General features: G+C 41.8%; 1 protein-coding gene across 1 annotated transcript in view; it reads left to right on the forward strand.

The window, feature by feature from the left end:
• The first annotated feature begins 14,068 nt into the window (after positions 1–14,068).
• Positions 14,069–20,206, forward strand: part of GTF2B (general transcription factor IIB) — a 38,330-nt gene continuing 32,192 nt past the window's right edge. Inside the window, exons 1-2 of the mRNA XM_004026092.4 lie at positions 14,069–14,309; positions 18,750–18,856. Coding sequence (XP_004026141.2) covers positions 14,122–14,309; positions 18,750–18,856 — 295 coding nt within the window. The 5' untranslated portion in view covers positions 14,069–14,121. The remainder of the gene's footprint in view (positions 14,310–18,749; positions 18,857–20,206) is intronic.

The raw sequence follows: 20,206 nt of genomic DNA on the forward strand, positions 1-20,206 counted from the left end.
ATTATTTCCTCGTTTCAGTTCTCAGAAGTGGAATTACTGGCTCATGGAGCTGTAAAAGCTGAATCATTTTTGGAGCATTGCAAACTTGCTTTTTTAAAAGGGTTGTATCAATTTATAATGTTGTGAGCAATGCAATACAGTAATAAGAGAAGCAGTTTTATTTTCTCATCACATGACCACACTTTATAATTAGTACTTTCAGAGTTTTACGATTCAAATAATATTATATAATCTGCAAAGAGGTACTCATTTTACACAATAAGGCTTTTAGCACGTGATATTCACGGAAGCAATAAAAATGTAATACGAAAATTCATTCAAGAAAGTAACAGGTCACATGAATATGAACATACTCTACCTTCTCATTTTCCCCCAGTAGCTCATCAGGGCACTTGATTAATAGGACTTTAAAGGCAAAAGGCAAACCTTATCTAGACTAAAATAAGCGTACTTGAGCCTGGGCGCGGTGGCTCATGCCTGTAATCCCAGCACTTTGGGAGGCCGAGGCAGCTGGATCACTTGAGGTCAGGAGTTCCAGACTACCCTAGCCAATATTGTGAAACCCTGTCTCTACTAAAAATACAAAAATTTTCTGGACATGGTGGCAGGCGCCTGTAATCCCAGCTACTGGGGAGGCTGAGGCTGGAGAATTGAAATGAGAAAGTTGTTATTTTGTGGAAAATATTAACTACAGGATGTATGATAAAACAACACTAGTGTGGCAAAAGTTTTGAAGTCGTATACTTAATGTAAAATCATATCTTTTTGGAAAAAGATATTAATTTTAAAAGTCACAAGCTATTAATGTGAAACCTTTAGGGTTGTTTTGTTTTGTTTTTTTCTTATTTTCTTTTATCATCCCCATCCCCTGGCCTCCCTCTCCACTTATGAGTTTTGTTGTTTTTATAAGAGCAGTTTAGGTCTAAAAGAAAACCACTGCTCACTGAAAATTGAATTAAGAAGTGAATTAATTTCTAGCAATGTTCCTCCCCAAATCTGTGAGGAAACAAAAGTTAATATTTTCTATTTATAGATTATTAATGTTTTAAGATTATATTCTACCTCCCAGCACTTGGAGAAACTGCTGGCTCTTCCCAGTGAAAAGTTAGATTTATTCTCACCTGGAAGACAATCCACCAACATTGGGAAACCAGATGTATTAGTCAGGGTTCCCTAGAGGGACAGAACTAATAGGAGACAGGATACATACATATATATATATATATATATATATAATCTATATTATCTATATTATATATATTATATATATAATATAGATAATATGTATATTATCTATATTATATATATAATATATATATATAAAGGGGAGTTTATTATTAACTTACACGATCAGAAGGTCCCACAATAGGCTGTCTGCAAGCTTAAGGAGCAAGGAGAGTCAGTCTGAGTCTCAAAACTGAAGAACTTGGAGTCTGATGTTTGAGAGCAGGAAACATCCAGCATGGGAGAAAGATGGAGGCTGGGAGGCTAGGCCAGTGTTGCCTTTTCAGGTTTTTCTGCCTGCATTATGTTCACTGGCAGCTGACTAGATTGTGCCCACCAGATTAAGCGTAGGTCTGTCTTCCCCAGCCCCCTGACTTAAATGTTAATCTCTGGCGACACCCTCACAGACACACCCAGGAACAATACTTTGCATCCTTCAATCCAACCAAGTTGACACTCAGTATTAACCATCACAAGTCCACCCCTTGTCAACTTGAACCCATATGCATCTCCTGAGATCATACATAATCTTCAAATAAAGACAATAATAAGGTCATAATTACCCCTAACATAATACAACTATCCTTTGTACAACCGGAAATGCACCAATCCCCAATCCAAATACTCTTACATAAAGTTAACGATACTTAAATGCTGCCATGAAGTCAATAAATCTTATGTCACATGATAAAGGAAAAGGAAATAAAATGAGGATATTTTCTTAGTAGAAGTGTATACACGCACAAACATGTTTTTTAACAAAAGAAGGGGGAAATATTCATGAGAGCTATATTCCTTGTTGCTGCAGCTGGTCATGTGGTAGTAGCTGGTCTTGATGACTACATTCTTCTACTACCCATTTGATATTTCCTTTGCCTTCAGCAAGCACCTCAGCAGGCTGTGGTTTCTTTCCTAGTGGAGCGACCCAAACCTTCATTCCTGAGGGGTCTTGGCCATTTGTAGTCCTACCTGGATTGAACTGTTGTAGTTTCCCATTGACCTTTATCACAGGGCATGGTAATACTAAGAGACACCCTAATGGATCTCCTGTATTCCATGCATACTCTTCCTTACCTCCATTATGGAGTAGTATATTGATTTAATCTTGATAGTCTGGATCAATCACCGCAGCCAACACTGTAACTTCCTTCTTAGCCTGTTGACTTAAAGGTAGCAGGAGCCCAAAGTGTCCAGGTGGCAATCTTAACTTCCAATTTAATGGAATCATTGTTGTGTCTCCTGGTGGCAGCGTACCTCCCTCTGGAACTAAGACCTCTAGGCCAGCAGAAAGTAATGTCGCAGGAACAGGAAGCAAAAATGTTGCTAGTGGATCACTAGGGGTGATGGTGAGTGGTGCCACTTCCACTTCCTCCCCTTGATTCCTGGACGCATGAATCCTGGCTATGGGAAAAACAGTACCATACATTGGATACTGATTCAGAGCACACACGGCCTTCTGGAGAACTTTGCCCCAGCCCTGCAAAGTTTTGTCACCTAGTTGGCATCGTAATTGTGACTTCAAAAGGTCATTCCACGATTCTGTCAATCCAGCTGCTTCAGGATGATGGGGAACAAGGTAAGGCCAGTGAATTCCGTGAGCATAAGCCCACTGCTGCACTTCTTTAGCCATAGAGTGAGTGCCTTGGTCAGAGGCAATGCTGTGTGGAATATCACGACAGTGGATAAGGCATTCTGTGAGTCCACGGGTGTTAGTCTTGGCAGAAGCATTGCGTGCAGGATAGACAAACCCATATCTGGAGTAAGTGTCTATTCCAGTGAGGACAAACCTCTGCCCTTTCCATGATGGAAGAGGTCCAATATAATCAACCTGCCACCAGGTGGCTGGCTGATCACCCCAAGGAATGGTGCCATATCAAGGATTCAGTGTCGGTCTCTGCTGGTGGCAAATTGGGCATTCAGCAGTAGCTGTAGTCAAGTCAGCCTTCGTGAGTGGAAGTCCATTTTGTTGAGCCCATCCGTAACCTCCATTCCTGCCCCCATGGCCACTTTGTTCATGGGCCCATTGGGCAATGACAGGGGTGGCTGGGGGAAAGAGGCTGAGTAGCATCCACAGAAGGGGTTATCCACTTGATTATTAAAATCCTCCTCTGCTGAAATCATCCATTGGTGAGCACTCACATGGGATGCAAATGTCTTCACAGTTTTTCACCACTCAGAGAGCTCCATCCACATGCCTCTTCCCCAAATTTCTTTGTCACCAATTTTCCAATCATGCTTCTTCCAAGTCCCTGACCATCCAGCCAAACCATTGGCTACAGCCCATTAATCAGTATATAATTGCACATCTGGCCATTTCTATTTCCATGCAAAGTGCGCAACCAGATGCTCTGCTTGAAGTGCTGCCCACTGGGAAGATTTGGCTTCACCGCTGTCCTTTAGGGATGTCCTAGAAAGGGGCTGTAGTGCTGCAGCTGTCCACTTTCAGGTGGTGCCTGCATATCATGCAGAGCCATCTGTGAACCAGGCCCTAGCCTTCTCTTCCTCTGTCAACTGATCGTAGGGAACTCCCCATGAGGCCATCGGTGCAGGCTGGAGAAGAGAAGGCAGGGTGGCAGGAGTGGAGACCATGGGCATTTGAGCCACTTTCTCATGTAACTTATTTGTGCCTTCAGGACCTGCTCAAGCCTGACCACATATATGCCACTTCCATTTGATGATGGAATGCTGCTGTACACGACTCACTTTATAACTAGATGGGCCAGAAAGCACCCAGTTCATGATAGGCAGTTTAGGATGCATGGTAACTTCATGAGCCATAGTCAATCAGTTTCCACCAAAGCCCAGTAACAAGACAAGAGCTGTCTCTCAAAAGGAGAGTAATTATCTGCAGAAGATGGCAGGGCCCTCTTCCAAAATCCTAGAGGCCTTTACTGTGATTCACCTATGGGGGCCTGCAAAAGACTACACACAGCATCCCTATCTGCCACTGACACCTCAAGCACCATTGGATCTGGTGAGTCATATGGCCCAAGTGGCAGTGCAGCTTTCACAGCAGCCTGGACCTGTTGCCGAGCCTTCTCCTGTTCTGAACCCCACTCAAAACTGGCAGCCTTTCGGATCACTCAATAAATGGGTCAGAGTAACACACCCAAATATGGAATGTGTTTCCTCCAAAATCTGGATAGGCCCACTAGGCGTTGTGCCTCCTTCTTGGTTGTAGGAGGGGCCAAACGCAGTAACTTACCCTTCAACTTAGAAGGAATATTTCGCCAGGCCGCACACCACTGGACCTCTAGAAATTTTACTAAGGTAGAAGATCCCTGAATTTTAGTCAGATTTATTTCCCATCTTCTGGCATGCAAATGTCTCACCAGTAAGTCCAGTGACTTCTTGCTCCTTGGATCCAATCAGCATAATGCCATCAACATAACGGACTAGTGTGATATATTACAGAAGCAAAAACCGATCAAGGTCTCTTCGAATAAGATTCTGACACAAAGCTGGAGAGTTGATATGCCCCTGAGGTAGGACAGTAAAGGTATACTGCTGGCCTTGCCAGCTGAAGGCAAATTGCTTCTGGTGAACCTTTTGGACAGGAATGGAGAAAAAGGCATTTGCCAAGTTAATGGCTCATACCAGGTACCAGGAGATATGTTAATTTGCTCAAGCAATGAAACCACATCTGGTACAGCAGCTGCAATTGAAGTCAGTGCTTGGTTAAACTTAATGATAATCCACTGTCATTCTCCAAGATCCATCCGTCTTCTGCACAGGCCAAATGCAAGAGTCGAATGGGGATGTGGTGGGAATCACCACCCCTGCACCTTTCAAGTCCTTGATGGTGGTACTAATCTCTGCAGCCCCTCCAGGGATGTGGTATTGTTTTTGATTTACTATTTTACTAGGTAGAGGCAGCTCTAATGGCTTCTATTTGGCCTTTCCCACCATAATAGCCCTCACCCTACCAGTCAGGGAGCCAATGCAGAGGTTCTGCTAGCTGCTAAGTCTGTCTACGCCAATTATCCATTATAGCACAGGGGAAATGACCAAGGATGAGTCCAGGGACCCATTGTAAGTCAGACATGAGCTAAAACTCCATTAATTAACTGACCCCTAGAAGCCCCTACTTTAACTGGAGAACCACATATGATGTTTTGGGTCCTCTGGAATCAATGTCAGCTCTTGGAGCCAGTGTCCAGTAGTCCCTGAAATGTCTGATCATTTCCCTTTCCCCAGTGCACAATTACCCTGGTAAAAGGCTGGAGGTCTCCTTGGGGAAGGGTGGGAGAAAAATTCACTGCATAAGTTGTCAGTAATGTAGTGGGGTCCTTCCTCAAGAGGACCCGGCCTCCCCTTCCTTCAAGGGGTTCTGGGTCTGTAAACTGGCTCAAGTCTGGAAATTGATTGAGGTGCTGTCATTCTCTGTTTTTATAATTCAAATTAGTCTTCAGTCCATTCGACCTGAAAGTTTTCTGCTTACATAAATTACGTAGGAATGCAGTAGGCTTCCTAACAATTTCACTTCTAGGAACACCGTGATTAATTAGCCAATGCCAGAGCTCTTCACGAGTCAGACTATTCTTATTGTTGCTTTGTCTCTGCTGCCCATTAGAGTAGCTACGCCCACCTTGCCTTTGACGGTTGAGTGCCACCACTTGGTCCCTACCACCTCAGAATCCAATTATTCCCATTGTATTTAAATTTTCAGTTGGGTGCCTGCAGTTTCCACTGTTAGATCTGACATACAGAGAAGAGCAATTACAGGGCTCTTCAAAGATGCAGGTGCTGCCCTCACAAATCTATTTCGCAAAGCGTTGGTCTAAGGGTACATCTTCTGGACCCTCCCAGATGGGATGAGTGGGTCTAAAGTGGCTAGTCCACTCCACCATCCCAATCTCCCTAAGCCTTGGGATCCCTTCCTCTACATTAAACCAAGGAGGTCAGGCATTTCCAGCTTGCTCACAGTGGGCCATCTTTTAATCCATCTTTCAGCTAACCAAGTAAATAAACTATTAGAACCTTTTTAAACTCCCTGAGCTGCAACATTAAATGTAGAGTCCCTATTTAGTGGGCCCAAATCAATAAATTCAGCCTGATCCAACTCTATGTTTCTTCCACCATTATCCCATACCCTTAATATTCATTCCCATGCCTGTTCTCCAGATTTCTGTTTATATAAATTAGAAAACTCAAGCAGTTCTTTTTGAGTATAGCACACCACCTCATAGTTCACACTCTGAACCTCACCTCTAGGGACTCGCCAGGACTTTAGTCTAATTATAGGTCTAGAAGCAAACAGGGGTGTTGGGGGTGGCTCCTGAGGAGAATCAACATTTTTTTTTTTGCCTGGCAACTGCCTCAGGAGAGGCCATCACTGTAACATCAGGCAGCACAGGGTTCATCTACTCAGACAAAGGTGCAAAGGCTGATGGCAGCATGGGTCAGGGAGGGGATGTTGCCACTACTGGAGATGGAAAAGCTGATTCTTCTGGCAAACAAGGTTCATCAGAGTTTACAAACTCAGTGTCCCCAGCTTCATCAGGGTCCTCCCACACGTCCCCATTCCAAGTTGCAGGGTCCCATTATTTTCCAATCAATCTCACTTTAACAGTAGACACCTGGTGAGGCTGTGCATGCACCTTTCATTGCATGTCAGTCACTCACATAAGAGCTTGTGTCTGTTTTCCCACAATTTCAACTCTTTCTTTACAGGACATAAGACTCTTACTCAGGCGGGGCATGGTGGCTCACACCTGTAATCCTAGCACTTTGGGAGGCTGAGGCAGGTGGATCACAAGGTCAGGAGTTCAAGACCAGCTTGACCAATATGGTGAAACCCCATCTCTACTAAAAATACAAAAATTAGCCGGGCATGGTGGCGCATGCCTATAATCCCAGCTACTCAGGAGGCTGAGGCAGGAGAACCGCTTGAACCCGGGAAGCAGAGGTTGCAGTGAGCTGAGATCGCACCAGTGCACTCCAGCCTAGGCGACAGAGCAAGACTCTGTCTCAAAAAAAACAAGACTCTCACTCAGGGCAATCTTAGCAGATTTGAGGCTCAATATCTGCTTCTGAAGCCAGGAGACAGAATTCCTAAGTTCATCATTTTCTTTCATCACTTTGTCCACTGAACTTAAGAGCAACCAACCAGCTTCATAATGTTCCTTGGTTCTCCACATATGGTCAAAGGTATTATGTATAGAGTCACTAAACTTCTTGCCTCTCATAAGCAGTGAATCCGGAGTGCCAAATGCATTTCTCTAAACAGTTCACACCAAGTACTATCAGTGTTCTCCACACTATTAGAAGTAGAGTCCTTAGCAATTTTGGGTGTAATCATATTAAGCAGCCAACTCCAGAAACCCAAAAACCAACGAAAGAACTCCATCCTTAATATTCTGTTCCTCTAGAACCATTCCTGGTACTAAAATCTGTATTAGTCAGAGTTCCCTAGAGGGATAGAACTAACTATATATACGTATATATACATATATATATATACACACACACACATATATACACATATATATACACATATATACACACACATATGTATATACACACACACACTAACTATATGTGTATATATAGGATTTTATTAAGTATTAACTTAGATGATCAGAAGGTCCCACAATAGGCTGACTGCAAGCTTGAGGAGCAAGGAGAGCCAATCCAAAGCTCAAAACTGAAGAACTTGGAGTCTGATGTTTGACAGCAGGAAGCACCCAGCACAGGAGAAAGATGGAGGCTGGGAGGCTAGGCCAGTCTCGCCTTTTCAGGATTTTCTGCCTGCTTTATAGCAGCTGGCAGCTGACTAGATTGTGACCACCAGATTAAGGGTGGGTCTGTCTTCCCCAGCCCCCTGACTTAAATGTTAATCTCCTTTGGTGACACTCTCACAGACACACCCGGGATCAATAGTTTGGCATGCTTCAATCCAATCAAGTTGACACTTAGTATTAACCACCACACCAGAGTTTCAAATAAATCTGTAAAGAAACAAATACAACAGTTAAATTCAGGATCACACATGCAAGTACATTTAGCAATGGGATATGAGCCAAGCACATTTCAGTTTAGGGAGCACATGATCCGACAAACACAAGTGTCCTTGTGCAGACAACTGCCTAGAATATTTTGGATCACAGCTGCCCCATAAAATCAAGTTCACATGATTGCTGCAGTTACACTTCTTGTGGAATCTATTTCTTGATCTTAAAATCTGTGTATCTATATTTCCGCACATTGTATTGCTATTAGGAGATATACTACATGGATTCTGGTGCCAATTTGTCAGGGCTGCAATCCCAGCTCTGCCATTTACTAGCTATGTAGTTCAGGCTAGTTCCTTAACCATTCTGTACCTCACTTTCTCCATCTGTGAACTGGGGACAATAATGGTACTCAGCTTACAAAGTTGTTGGAAAGACTGAATGAGTTAATATATGCAAAGCCTTAAAATAGTACCTGGCACATAAATAAATACTATATGAATGATTGCTACTATTCTTAATATCACGATTATTAATTTTGATTACTACTTCTACCTAAATTTAAATACAATTTTATAGCCCTTATTTAAAAATCAAAAAGATGGTAAATACTTCTACAAATATAATCTGTATTTTCCACAGCACAGTAATTTGGGCCTTAAAATATAGTCTTGCAATCACAGTTATATGGTATGCATGCATAGAAGCAGGAAAATTTTATTTTATTTTATTTATTTATTTTGAGACAGAGTCTTGCTCTGTCACCCAGGCTGGAGTGCAGTGGTGCGATCTCAGCTCACTGAAATCTCTGCCTCCTGAGTTCAAGTGATTCTCCTCCCTCAGCCTTCCTAGTAGCTGGGACTACAGGTGCCCACGACCACACCCAGCTAATGTTTGTACTTTTAGTAGAGATGAGGTTTCACCATATTAGCCAGGCTGGTCTCAAACTCCTGACCTTGTGATCCGCCCACCTTGGCCTCCCAAAGTGCTGGGATTACAGGCGTAAACCACTGTGCCCGGCCTATTTTATTTTATTTTATTTAGACAGAGTTTCACTTTGTGCCCAGGCTGGAGTGCAGTGGCATGATCTCAGCTCACTGCAGCCTCAACTTCCTTGAACTCAGGTGATCCTCCCACCTCAGCCTCCCAAGTAGCTAGGACTACAGGGACGTGCCACCACACCGGGCTAATTTTTATATTTTTTGTAGAGATGGGGTTTCTTTATGTTAGCCAGGCTGGTCTTAAACTGCTGGGCTGAAATGATCCTCCCTCCTTGGCCTCCCAAAGTGCTGGGACTACAGGAGTGAGCCACCATGGGCAGCCATAAGCAGGAAAACTTTAGAATCAGTCGTTTCTGGCTGTGAATTCTACCTACATCACTAACTTATTGCGTGACCCTGGGAAATTTACCTACTTGACCTCTCTAAGCCTTTAGAAGCAAAATAATAATAATACTTGCCTGACAAGATAACCAAGAAGTAGATAAGATAAAATGTGAAGTGCCTGGCAGAGGCCTGATGCATAAAGACCTGGATGGAGCCTACTTCAAAGAACTCAACTATTTCTTGTAGCTTCTCCAGGGACCCTCTTTTTTTCACTCTCTGTCTCCCTCCCACCAAGCTTCTACTACACAGCATTAGGTGTGTGAGGAATGTATTATTCTTAAAAATAGAAAAGTGTAGCTGTCCTATTTTTAAGAATACAACCTTGGACACCTGTACTGCAAAACCTGCATGTTAGAGATCTATTCCACTCAGAAAAAAAAGAAAAAGAAAAACTTAGATGCAGACATAATAAAGCCAACTTCCAAATGATGAGCAATCTACATTGCTCTCCAATTTCTATGATGCTCCACCAGCCTCCCAGTCCCTTCGCCTCTATGCACGGCAATGCAGGTACCCTCATAATACTGTGGAGGGGCAAGTAGGGGTGACAGATATTTCTCATATTGGAAGGGTGAAATTTGGCTTCCAGACCCCATTGCACTGCCTCGGCTTCAGCAGGGCCTTACTCTTTTGCTTGGTGAAACCAAACCAAGAAGCAGGCCCAGGACCAGCTCCAGCTGAAAACTTGGTGTGTTAAGATATCACTGGTGACTTGGTAAGTATTATATTGCTATGTAAAAAAGGTTTAAAAGTCTATATTTCTAAGAGATGTACATAAATGTATATATGGGTTCAGGTAATAGATAAACTTTGTTTTAAAATAATTCAGCAAACGGAGAAGAGAAGGATACATGAAACAAATGTGTCAACATCTTGATAACTGTTTAATCAGGATGATGGGTTTGATGGGGATTTATAATATTATTCCCACTATTCTGTCCCATTTTTGTGTTTGAACATTCTCAAACATAATTTTAAAATCTGAAAAATTTAAAAAACCTTCACATTTTTAGGAACAATACATATGGTCTTATAGCCACCAGGCACATGATGCTTGTCTAATATCCTAGGCATCTTTTTCCATCTCCAAAAGAGTCTAGTAGGATCTGGTCTGTTCATACATTCCATCAAATCCTCTGTTCTTCCTAGTCCAACAGAATATGTCTTTTAATTTCCAAACAAATATTTCTGAAGCCTTGCTTAAGTTGGGGAATTGCCATCTTCTCCAACATCACCATGCAGACACTTAAAAATGTTTTCAAAAGTGAAACCATGAGGTAAATCTAATGAACCTCTAAAACATTATGACAGGTAAAATAATCCAGACACAAAAGACGACGTATCATATGATTCCATTTATATGAAAAGCCCAAGAAAGGCAAATCCATAGAGACAGAGAGTAGATTAGCGGGTCATGGGGCTGGAAATGGGATAGGCATATAATGTAAATGGGCATAAAAGATCGTATTGGGATGATGGAAACGTGCTAAAACAGGATTGCGGGGATGGTTGTACAACTCAGTTGCCAAAAATCATTACATTTTAAACATGTGAATTTTACTATATGTAATTATATCTCAATAAAGTTGATTTTTAAAAAAGAAATCTAGCTAGGTCACAAGCATTTTTTTTTTTTTTAGATGGAGTCTCGCTCTGACACCCAGGCTGGAGTGCAGTGGTGCAATCTTGGTTAACTGCAACCTCCACCTCCTGGATTCAAGCGATTCTCCTGCCTCAGCCTCCCAAGTAGCTGGGACTACAGGTGTGTGCCAACACACCTGGCTAATTTCTGTACTTTTGGGAGAGATGGGGTTTCACCATGTTGGCCAGGCTGGTCTTGAACTCCTGACCTCAGGTGATCCACGTGCCTCGGCCTCCCAACGTGCTGGGATTACAGGCGTGATTCATGATGCCAGGTGGGTCACAAGCATTTTTAAATCATTTATTAGTCATGTAAAACATTTTATACTTAAAATGAACTATAGCACATCAACTTGAGATTTCACAGTAGTGATATAAACTTTTCGAATAACTTTCTAAGTAAAAAGATGAATTAATTTAAACCATTGCTTTAAATCATTTTAATTTACATAATTAATTTAAGTAACAATTATTATACAAACCAGAAGTTTTGGTGAATGCTAGTTAGGTTATTGGTTCCCAAGTGATAAAACCCCAGCTGTGTGTGTGTGTGTGTGTGTGTGTGTGTGTGTGTGTGTGTGTATTTTAACCTCAAGATCAATAATAAATATTAAATGGGATTATGTTGATTAAAATGCTTTGTAAATTGCCAGTGCTGTACTAACAAAAGAAAACGAATGGCTTACCTAAGGCCTTCTATTTTAATACAAAAGAAATTCTTACAAGTTTATGACAGACAAGAGACTCTCCAGGTGGGGCAGGAGTTAATTTAACCAGTAGTGCTGCCTCCCTTTTCTAGGGTTTCAATTTCTTCCTTCAACAAACATTATTGAATGCCTACCATAAATCCACTAGGTGCAGGTCCATGTTCTGGATCCTCAAGAGATGCACAGTTGTCTTATTCCTCCTCTTCCTCCAAGCTAAGATGCTTTACCATGAAACCTCTACTGGACTGAGGTGCAGCACCCCCAAGCCCTTTCCTGGTTGCACTTGACAAAAATATTGAGGGAGGAAAAAACTCCCAGAAGAGTACAGTCAAGTTTTCAAAATTACAGAATTACAAAATAGAAGATTGGGATTGGGAAAGAAAAAAGAAATCATGCTCCCCGGTTCCCACCTAGATTTGAGTTCCTAAAATCCTGCCTCTCGCACCCCTTTTTCTTTCTAAGGAAGCTAGTATCTCCCACCTTCTCAAGAAAACAATGAGTGCTCCATTACATTTAAATCCCATCCCCAAATGAAGGAAGCAGTCATTATCTTCTAAGTTCTCAGCCCCATGAAAACCACCATGAAAATACCAATCCCCGTATTTTCAAGAATAGTTGTCAGCAAAGTGTTGCCGCAGGAGAATACTGTCTGAAGGCAGGGAACCTAAGGCAGATTCACACTGATTTCCTAGAACTAAATCAAATGGAAAACCCCGGCCGGGCGCGGTGGCTCACGCCTGTAATCCCAGCACTTTGGGAGGCCGAGGCGGGCGGATGACGAGGTCAGGAGATCAAGACCATCCTGGCTAACAGGGTGAAACTCCGTCTCTACTAAAAATACAAAAAACAAAATTAGCCGGGCGTGGTGGCAGGCTCCTGTAGTCCCAGCTACTCGGAAGGCTGAGCCAGGAGAATGGCGTGAACCTGGCAGGCGGAGCTTTTAGTGAGCCCAGATCGCGCCACTGCACTCCAGCCTGAGCGACAGAGCAAGACTCCGTCTCAAAAAAAAAAAAAAAAAAAAGGAAAACCCCAACTTTCCACACCTAAGTAACAAAAGAACCAGACGTTACTCCCTTTGCAACCCCCTCCCCACTACACAACCACACACACACACTTTTGCCGTGTGGCAGATGTGAAATTGAAAGTATCTCTGATTCGTTGCTTTCTGCAACCAATCAGACGTTTGCATAGGAGTGTAACTTTGTAACTTCACTTTAGCCTCTGATTGGTTGCTTTCCACAACCAATCAGACTGATTGTGGAGCCACTACTTCATTTACATAGGGTGTACACCATGTAACCAATGGGAAACCTCTAGAGGGTATTTAAACCCCCGAAAATTCTGCAAAAGGACTCTTGAGCTCCTATGCTCTAGTCGGTATTACCTTTTCGTTTTCAATAAATCTCTACCTTTATTGCTTCATTCTTTCCTTAGTTTGTGCGTTTTGTCCAGTTCTTTGTTCAAAACGCCAAGAACGTGAATACTCTCCACCGGTAACTGTTATTGTTGTTAATAATAGTGGTATTACAATTTTGACGTTAGTTTGGCTAATTAATAAATCTAGGGATATTTTGCAATATCTAGATGTTCTGCCAAGTTTTCTATACGTAGCTATCAGCCAGCGTTACAAAGGCCATGAAAAAAAAAATGATCAGAGCATGGCCCATATCGTGCCTCTTGTGTACACATTGGTTTCACGTAGTTTTGTTTCATCTTCTGCCAATTCTAAAAGGGTATGCAAGGCAAGATACCATAACCTATATAAACTTACATGACCTGTATAAAGGACGTGCCTAAGAAGACAACATGCTAGCTGATGACAGATCCTGAACAGACACCTGTTCTGGATGACCTAAGTGAGTTTCTCCTTTTATTTCAAATTTCTTAGAAAGAATCACCCTTGGGGCACGTAAGAACTGGCTCAAATGGGAGTGCCTGACGCGGGGTGGGGGGCTGGGAGGGGGTAGGTGGTGGCCGTGAGAAGGTGGGAGACGAAGGGGTGGTTAGACTATTAGGGATGCAGGCTTTGGCACCACTACGAAGCCAGGGTTTTCTTTGTGTTTTAACTGTCAGATTGAGAGTAGCTCTGTTGTAGCCCCTTTGCAGGGTTCCCATGAGACTTTTCCTAGGTAGTTAACGTTGACTCGCTTAGCAACATAGCAAATTACAGAAACGGAGTAAGAACGTAAGAAATCGCAAAGCACGTGACGTATGGGATCTCACTGTTCTTGGCCCTTCTCCCGACCCGTAGCCCTGCTCTGCTACGACTGCGTGGGTGAGTCGTCTATAAAAACTCATCTCTGCGCGTCTCTTCGCCACATTCGCTTCCTGTTTTCGGTGTGTCTGTTGTGTCTTGTTGCGGGCACCGCAGTCGCCGTGAAGATGGCGTCTACCAGCCGGTTAGTATGTCCCGCCGAGCCCGGCGAGCTGAGGGGCGGGCGCGAGCGTCGCCGGCTTTTAGGCGGCCTCCGGGCAGCCTCGTAGGGCTGAGCGCCTAGGGGTATGGGAGAGAAGCGGCGGGACTGGCCGACGGGCCGGGACAAAGGCACTTCCAGACGGCAGGACTCTCAGGGTGTCGCAGGGTTACCGAGCTGTTGACGTTATTGCCCTGGAGTCTTATGTAGACATCACCCTATGTGGGTCCTGGTGGGCTTCTGTGTCCCCAGTCCTTGCCCTCGTATCTTTTCCCAATATTTCAATCTCCCTTTATTTTCTCTTCCTCCCACCCTCCCTCCTCTCTTCCCCCGCGGCACCCCCTCCCCCCCCCCGCCGCTTGTTTTTTTCATCTACGGCCCAAACAACCCGAGGGTCCGTAATTTCTCCTTTTCAAAGGAACGGGAAACAGTTTCAGGTTCCTATCGATCTGACAGCTAGGAAGTTGGGAACGTCAGCATTGGTAAGCCAGATGGAACCTGGTTGGTTACCATCACAGCGGGCCTCGGAAGTGGAAGCTAGAGCCATCGGAAGAGTTGATTAGTTCCCTGCTAAAGGATTTGTTTACAAATATCGTTGCCTGTGTACTTCTGAAGAAAATCTTGCCAAAGAAAATTAGTTATATGTGCTAGGAGGTCGCCTTTTAGTATATATTTAAGAATGCAGTGTACTCATATCTACAGGAAATGTATGCAGTACCCTCAGAAACAGCCTTTAATCTTGTGACCTGAAAAATGCTTGCAGACCCTAATTATGTCTCTCATTACCACTGTGAGGTAGATATTAGTATTTTTGCATAAGTGTAAACTGAGTCATGCCAATGTTGACTTTTCCAGGAGTAGTGTTAGAGTGTAGAGTCTAAGACAACCTGTTTCCTGTTATCCACACCTGGCCTTTGGTTAACTAATCCTGTGTTGAAAGTATCAAATTAATTCTACAGCTTCTGGAACTCTGGCACTATTTTTCTGACCCTGCTATCATCTGTGGAATTGGTTAATTTCACAGTGAAAGCCATTTTTACAAAATAGCCTTTTCTGGTAACTGCCAAGACTTAACATTTTATGATTAGAAAAAAAGAATTTGGGGTGGGAGGCAGCTTTAGCTAATATATTGTTTGAACAGAACTCATGAAGCCAGTGACACTCTTGTTTACTGATTCTGATTCTTGGATTGGATGCTCAGTCATTCTATCTGGGTGTTGTTCTGTCGGGTAAGGCCTCCTTGTAGGTAAATGGAAAACTTGGGCTCCCCAGATCACTTAAATACGACTTAAAATTCTACCATGGCTTTTTTTTTTTTTTTAAATTCTATCATGGCTTTTTAAGTCTGAAATTTTTTTCTAGATATGTGCAATTTATGTATCATAGCAGTTATTGCTCAAGTTTTTCTAACAGTGACAACAAAGAAAGTTAAATGCAGTATTTTTTATTTTATGGAACAGGCCTGGGCTGAAGTGCAGGTGGCACGATCATGGCTCACTGCAGCCATGACCTCCCCAGTTCAAATGATCCTCCCACCTCAGCCTTCTGAGTAGCTGGGACCATAGGTGCACACCACCGTGCCTGGCTAATTTTTTTATTTTTAAATTTTATTAATTTTTATTTTTGTGGAGACAAGGCCTAGTTACATTGCCCAGGCTGGTCCCGAACTCCTGGGCCCAAGCAGTCCTCCGGCTTTGGCCTACCAAAGTGCTGCGGTAACAGGCATGAGCCACTGCGCCCAGCCAAAATATATTTCTACCTTTTGCATGTTTTTCCCTCAGGAAGGTGTATTGTCACTAGGCCATGAAACTGGCTGATGTCCTCACAGAGGAGTACAAATGTTCTGAGTTCAAATGTAAGCTCCGCCACTTATTAGTTCCATGACTTCAGGCAAATCATTCTCTGAGCATAATCTTTTAAATGTGAAATAGTGCCTTTCTTGCAGGATTGTTGTGGAGATTGACAATAATAAATGTATAACACAAGTAATACAGTCCATGCCCAATAAATGATAGCTATAAAATGGGGTTTGGGATTATCTGGTACTTCAGTAGTCTCGAATCGTTTTAATGTCAGTGGTGGTGGTTTCTCTATTCCTCCCTATTGTTTCTCTCTGTTACCACCTTCACCATCCCATTTGTATGGTTCCTCTTTTGTATTGTGGGTAATTTGATTAAGTTTACTGATTTAGCATAGTTTTATTTTGATAGGTAACACATACAAATGGTCCAAAAGCAAAATTGCAATAGACTGAAACCATGAAAAGTAGTCTTCCTCCTTTCCTAGCTCCCAGCCATCTAAGTCTCCCTGGATCAGCCATAATTACTAGTCTCTTGGTGTTTTCCTAGTGTTTATGCTTTAACAAATGTATAGGAATAGTTCTAACCTCTCTTCCCCCACGAAAGTGACCTAATTTAAACTCCATTCACTACCTTGCTTTTACTTTTTTTTAATGAAGTTAGCACATTTTAAAAGTGGGCAGCTCAGTTACAAAGTGAGCACATACATATAGCTACTACCCGGGTAAGGAAATCAGATACCACTAGCACTAGCTAAGACACTAGCAAAGTCTCTGTCCTCAGTCATTCCCCCTCCTTTGAGAAAACCACATCCTGATTTCTAACTCCATCAATTCATTTGGCCTGCTTTAAAGTTGTCGTAAATGGCATATGTATTCTGCTGTCTAGATTCTGTTAGTATTTTGAAGTTCATCCATGTTATGGTGTATGGTTAGTTCATACTTTTCAGCTTTGTATAGGTTTTCTACCTTATTCTTCACTCTTCATATCTTTGAGATGTTTCTGTATCATTACACAAACTATAGTTTTCTATCTACTTTTTAATACTGCAGAGATATTAGTTCTTAGTACGTGTTGCACATGGCCTCCTCTTTTACTAATTTGTAATTACTGTTACTCTGCTAACATTTTCCTTTATTTCAACATGGTTTTTCATAATTTATATCAACTGTTTAATTTTATTTGTCATAATTTATTAAAATACTTTCCTTAGAGGAATTTATGGAATAAACACAAATATGAAGTAATACTCATCCCCCCGTGTTCCCAATGAGAAGATTCAAGACATATTCTAGTTAAGCTGACTAGATAAGTTTAGGGGGGAATATGGATTATTTTATCAGTTTTCCCATAGATACCACCTTCTGAGTTGAGAGTTAACATTCTGAATTGTATTTGCTAGCATGAGAAACTTTACCCCAAACCACAAATACTATTTACATACTATAAGAACAGTTGATTTTTGTCTTTTACGTGTATCTGATGTCCATAACCTAACCATTTATTGTATTTCAAATGGTTTTTAAAATGGCCTTATGTGCAGTGATACCAAGAATTTATGATTGTGAGGTCATACCCCCTGAAATAATGATCAAATCTTTGTTGCTTTTACAGCTGATTCTGTCAGATCATTTAAGATTAATGTGTCAAAAAAAGATGAATGTGTCTTCTGCAAACTGCTTTGTTGTTCAAAATAAATTGAGCTAATTATTAATATCACAGATAACAAGTAGCTTTTGAAACAATTTCTTGAATGATAAATTCAATAACTCAATTCTGGACTAAAGGAAATCATCAAGTCTTAAGTTCAGCAGAGCAACTTCTACCATCCCTCATTTCTATACTTACTGGGTTCAGTGTACTATTTAAAACTGTTACTAAAGTAGTTAATAAGTAGAAAAATACAGAGAGAAATTGTTCTCTGACTAGAGAAATAAGTGGCAAAGAGCACAAACTGGATGGTAATGTAAATGCTGCAGGTTATTATGGTAACTAGTCATTACTATACTAATCAACATTTCTAAAAGTCTTACTGGCGTACATATTAAGAGAAGAAACAGCCGGGCGCGGTGGCTCACGCCTGTAATCCCAGCACTTTGGGAGGCCGAGGCGGGCGGATCACGAAGTCAGGAGATCGAGACCATCCTGGCTAACACGGTGAAACCCCGTCTCTACTAAAAATACAAAAAATTAGCCGGGCGTGGTAGTGGGCGCCTGTAGTCCCAGCTACTAGGGAGGCTGAGGCAGGAGAATGGCGTGAACCCGGGAGGTGGAGTTTGCAGTGAGCCGAGATCGCGCCACTGCACTCCAGCCTGGGCGACAAAGCAAGACTCTGTCTCAAAAAAAAAAAAAAAAAAAAAAAGAGAAGAAACAATTATTTTCTATTTATGTTTTGAAAGCCTTCCACAATAAAATAAGAATTCCAGTGGAAACTACTTGCCAGTTACTAGCTGGAATTTAAAATAACCTAACTGGGATGTTTACTTTGAAAATCTAGCTTATATGTGTTACAGTCGTATGTATGAAAAAACGTTCACAATCTTTGTCTTCCCCATCCCCCATCCCAGAAGATTAATCTGATACATGTTGGTTGGGAAGATGTAAAAATACAACTTTTTTCTTTTAGTTTGGATGCTCTTCCAAGAGTCACATGTCCAAACCATCCAGATGCGATTTTAGTGGAGGACTACAGAGCCGGTGATATGATCTGTCCTGAATGTGGCTTGGTTGTAGGTGAGTTGTTATTATGGTTTTAATTTAAATTACTGTTCAGGAGGCCAAGCATGGTGGCTCACGCTTGTAATTCCATCACTTTGGGAGGCCGAGGCAGGCAGATCACCTGAGGTCAGGAGTTCAAGACCAGCCTGACCAACATGAAGAAACCCCATCTCTACTGAAAATACAAAAACTAGCCGGGCGTAGTGGTGGGCACCTGCAATCCCAACTGCTCAGGAGGCTGAGATAGGAGAATGGCTTGAACCCAGGAGGCGGAGGTTGCAGTGAGCCGAGATCGTGCCATTGCACTCTAGCCCGGGCAACAGAGCAAGACTCCGTCTCAAAAAAAAAAAAAAAAAAAATGTTTAGGGTCCTTCACTTTTGCATAGTTTCCAAACTATCATTTAATGAACACATTTTTGACTTTCTTCCCCAACAAATAATTTATTGCAAAAAAAAAAATAGGAAACAAACGAGTAAACTTATTCAGAGATATATTTTATTGTATATCCAAATGTATATTTTTATAATGTGGGGTGGGAGCTAATCCAGAAGAAACGAAAAGGCCCCAGTAATTTCGTAAGTCCTTAGTCTGAAATATTTGGTAGACGACTGGAGAGATGGGCTGACACTCATGCATATTAAATAATGAATAAATGTAATCAAACTTTTGTGGCTTTTTTATACATTGGGAAGTAGATAAACATGATTTTTGAGTCCCACCTAAAGCCTTTTAGTCAAAAAGAAGATTTATTATAACTTTTATACAGAATCATCTATTGATGAATATCTAGCATAAAATTATTGCCAAAAATAACACTTAAAGTTTCACCTTGTTCCTACTTGCACACTAATCTAGATATGCAGCAGAACTTTAGACTACAGATAGTCTGTTCAAAAATTATTCTTGTGGTGGAGTTGCATCTGAGAATAGGGGTAATATTTAGCAGTTTGAATTACTTAAGAATGAAAATTCTAGAAGGATTGTGGGCAGTATAACAGAAGCATTAGTAGTGGCATACTGTGGACTTGTCTTACTTGGTCCAAGAAGGCTGCTTGCCTCAGACCTACAGTGGGAGTTTTAAAGTATAGAGTTGCTAATAGGAATTGAGAATCATTTGCAACTGTATTCTGCTGAGTAAGGAATATTAATAGCTAATACGTTTACTATATACTAGGCACTATTCTAAATGATTTACATATTCACTCAGTTTATCCTCACAACAAACCTGTGAGGTGAGTACTACCATTATCTTCATTTTACAGATAAGGAAACTGACGTTTAGGTAGTCTAGAAGACTGGCTCCATTGTCTGCGTGGGAGGCAGATTTCTATCTTGTATTGCCTTTCATAATAATAAAATTTTAA

This window comes from Gorilla gorilla, chromosome 1, assembly GCF_029281585.2.
Source record: "Gorilla gorilla gorilla isolate KB3781 chromosome 1, NHGRI_mGorGor1-v2.1_pri, whole genome shotgun sequence".
Lineage (NCBI taxonomy): Eukaryota > Metazoa > Chordata > Mammalia > Primates > Hominidae > Gorilla > Gorilla gorilla.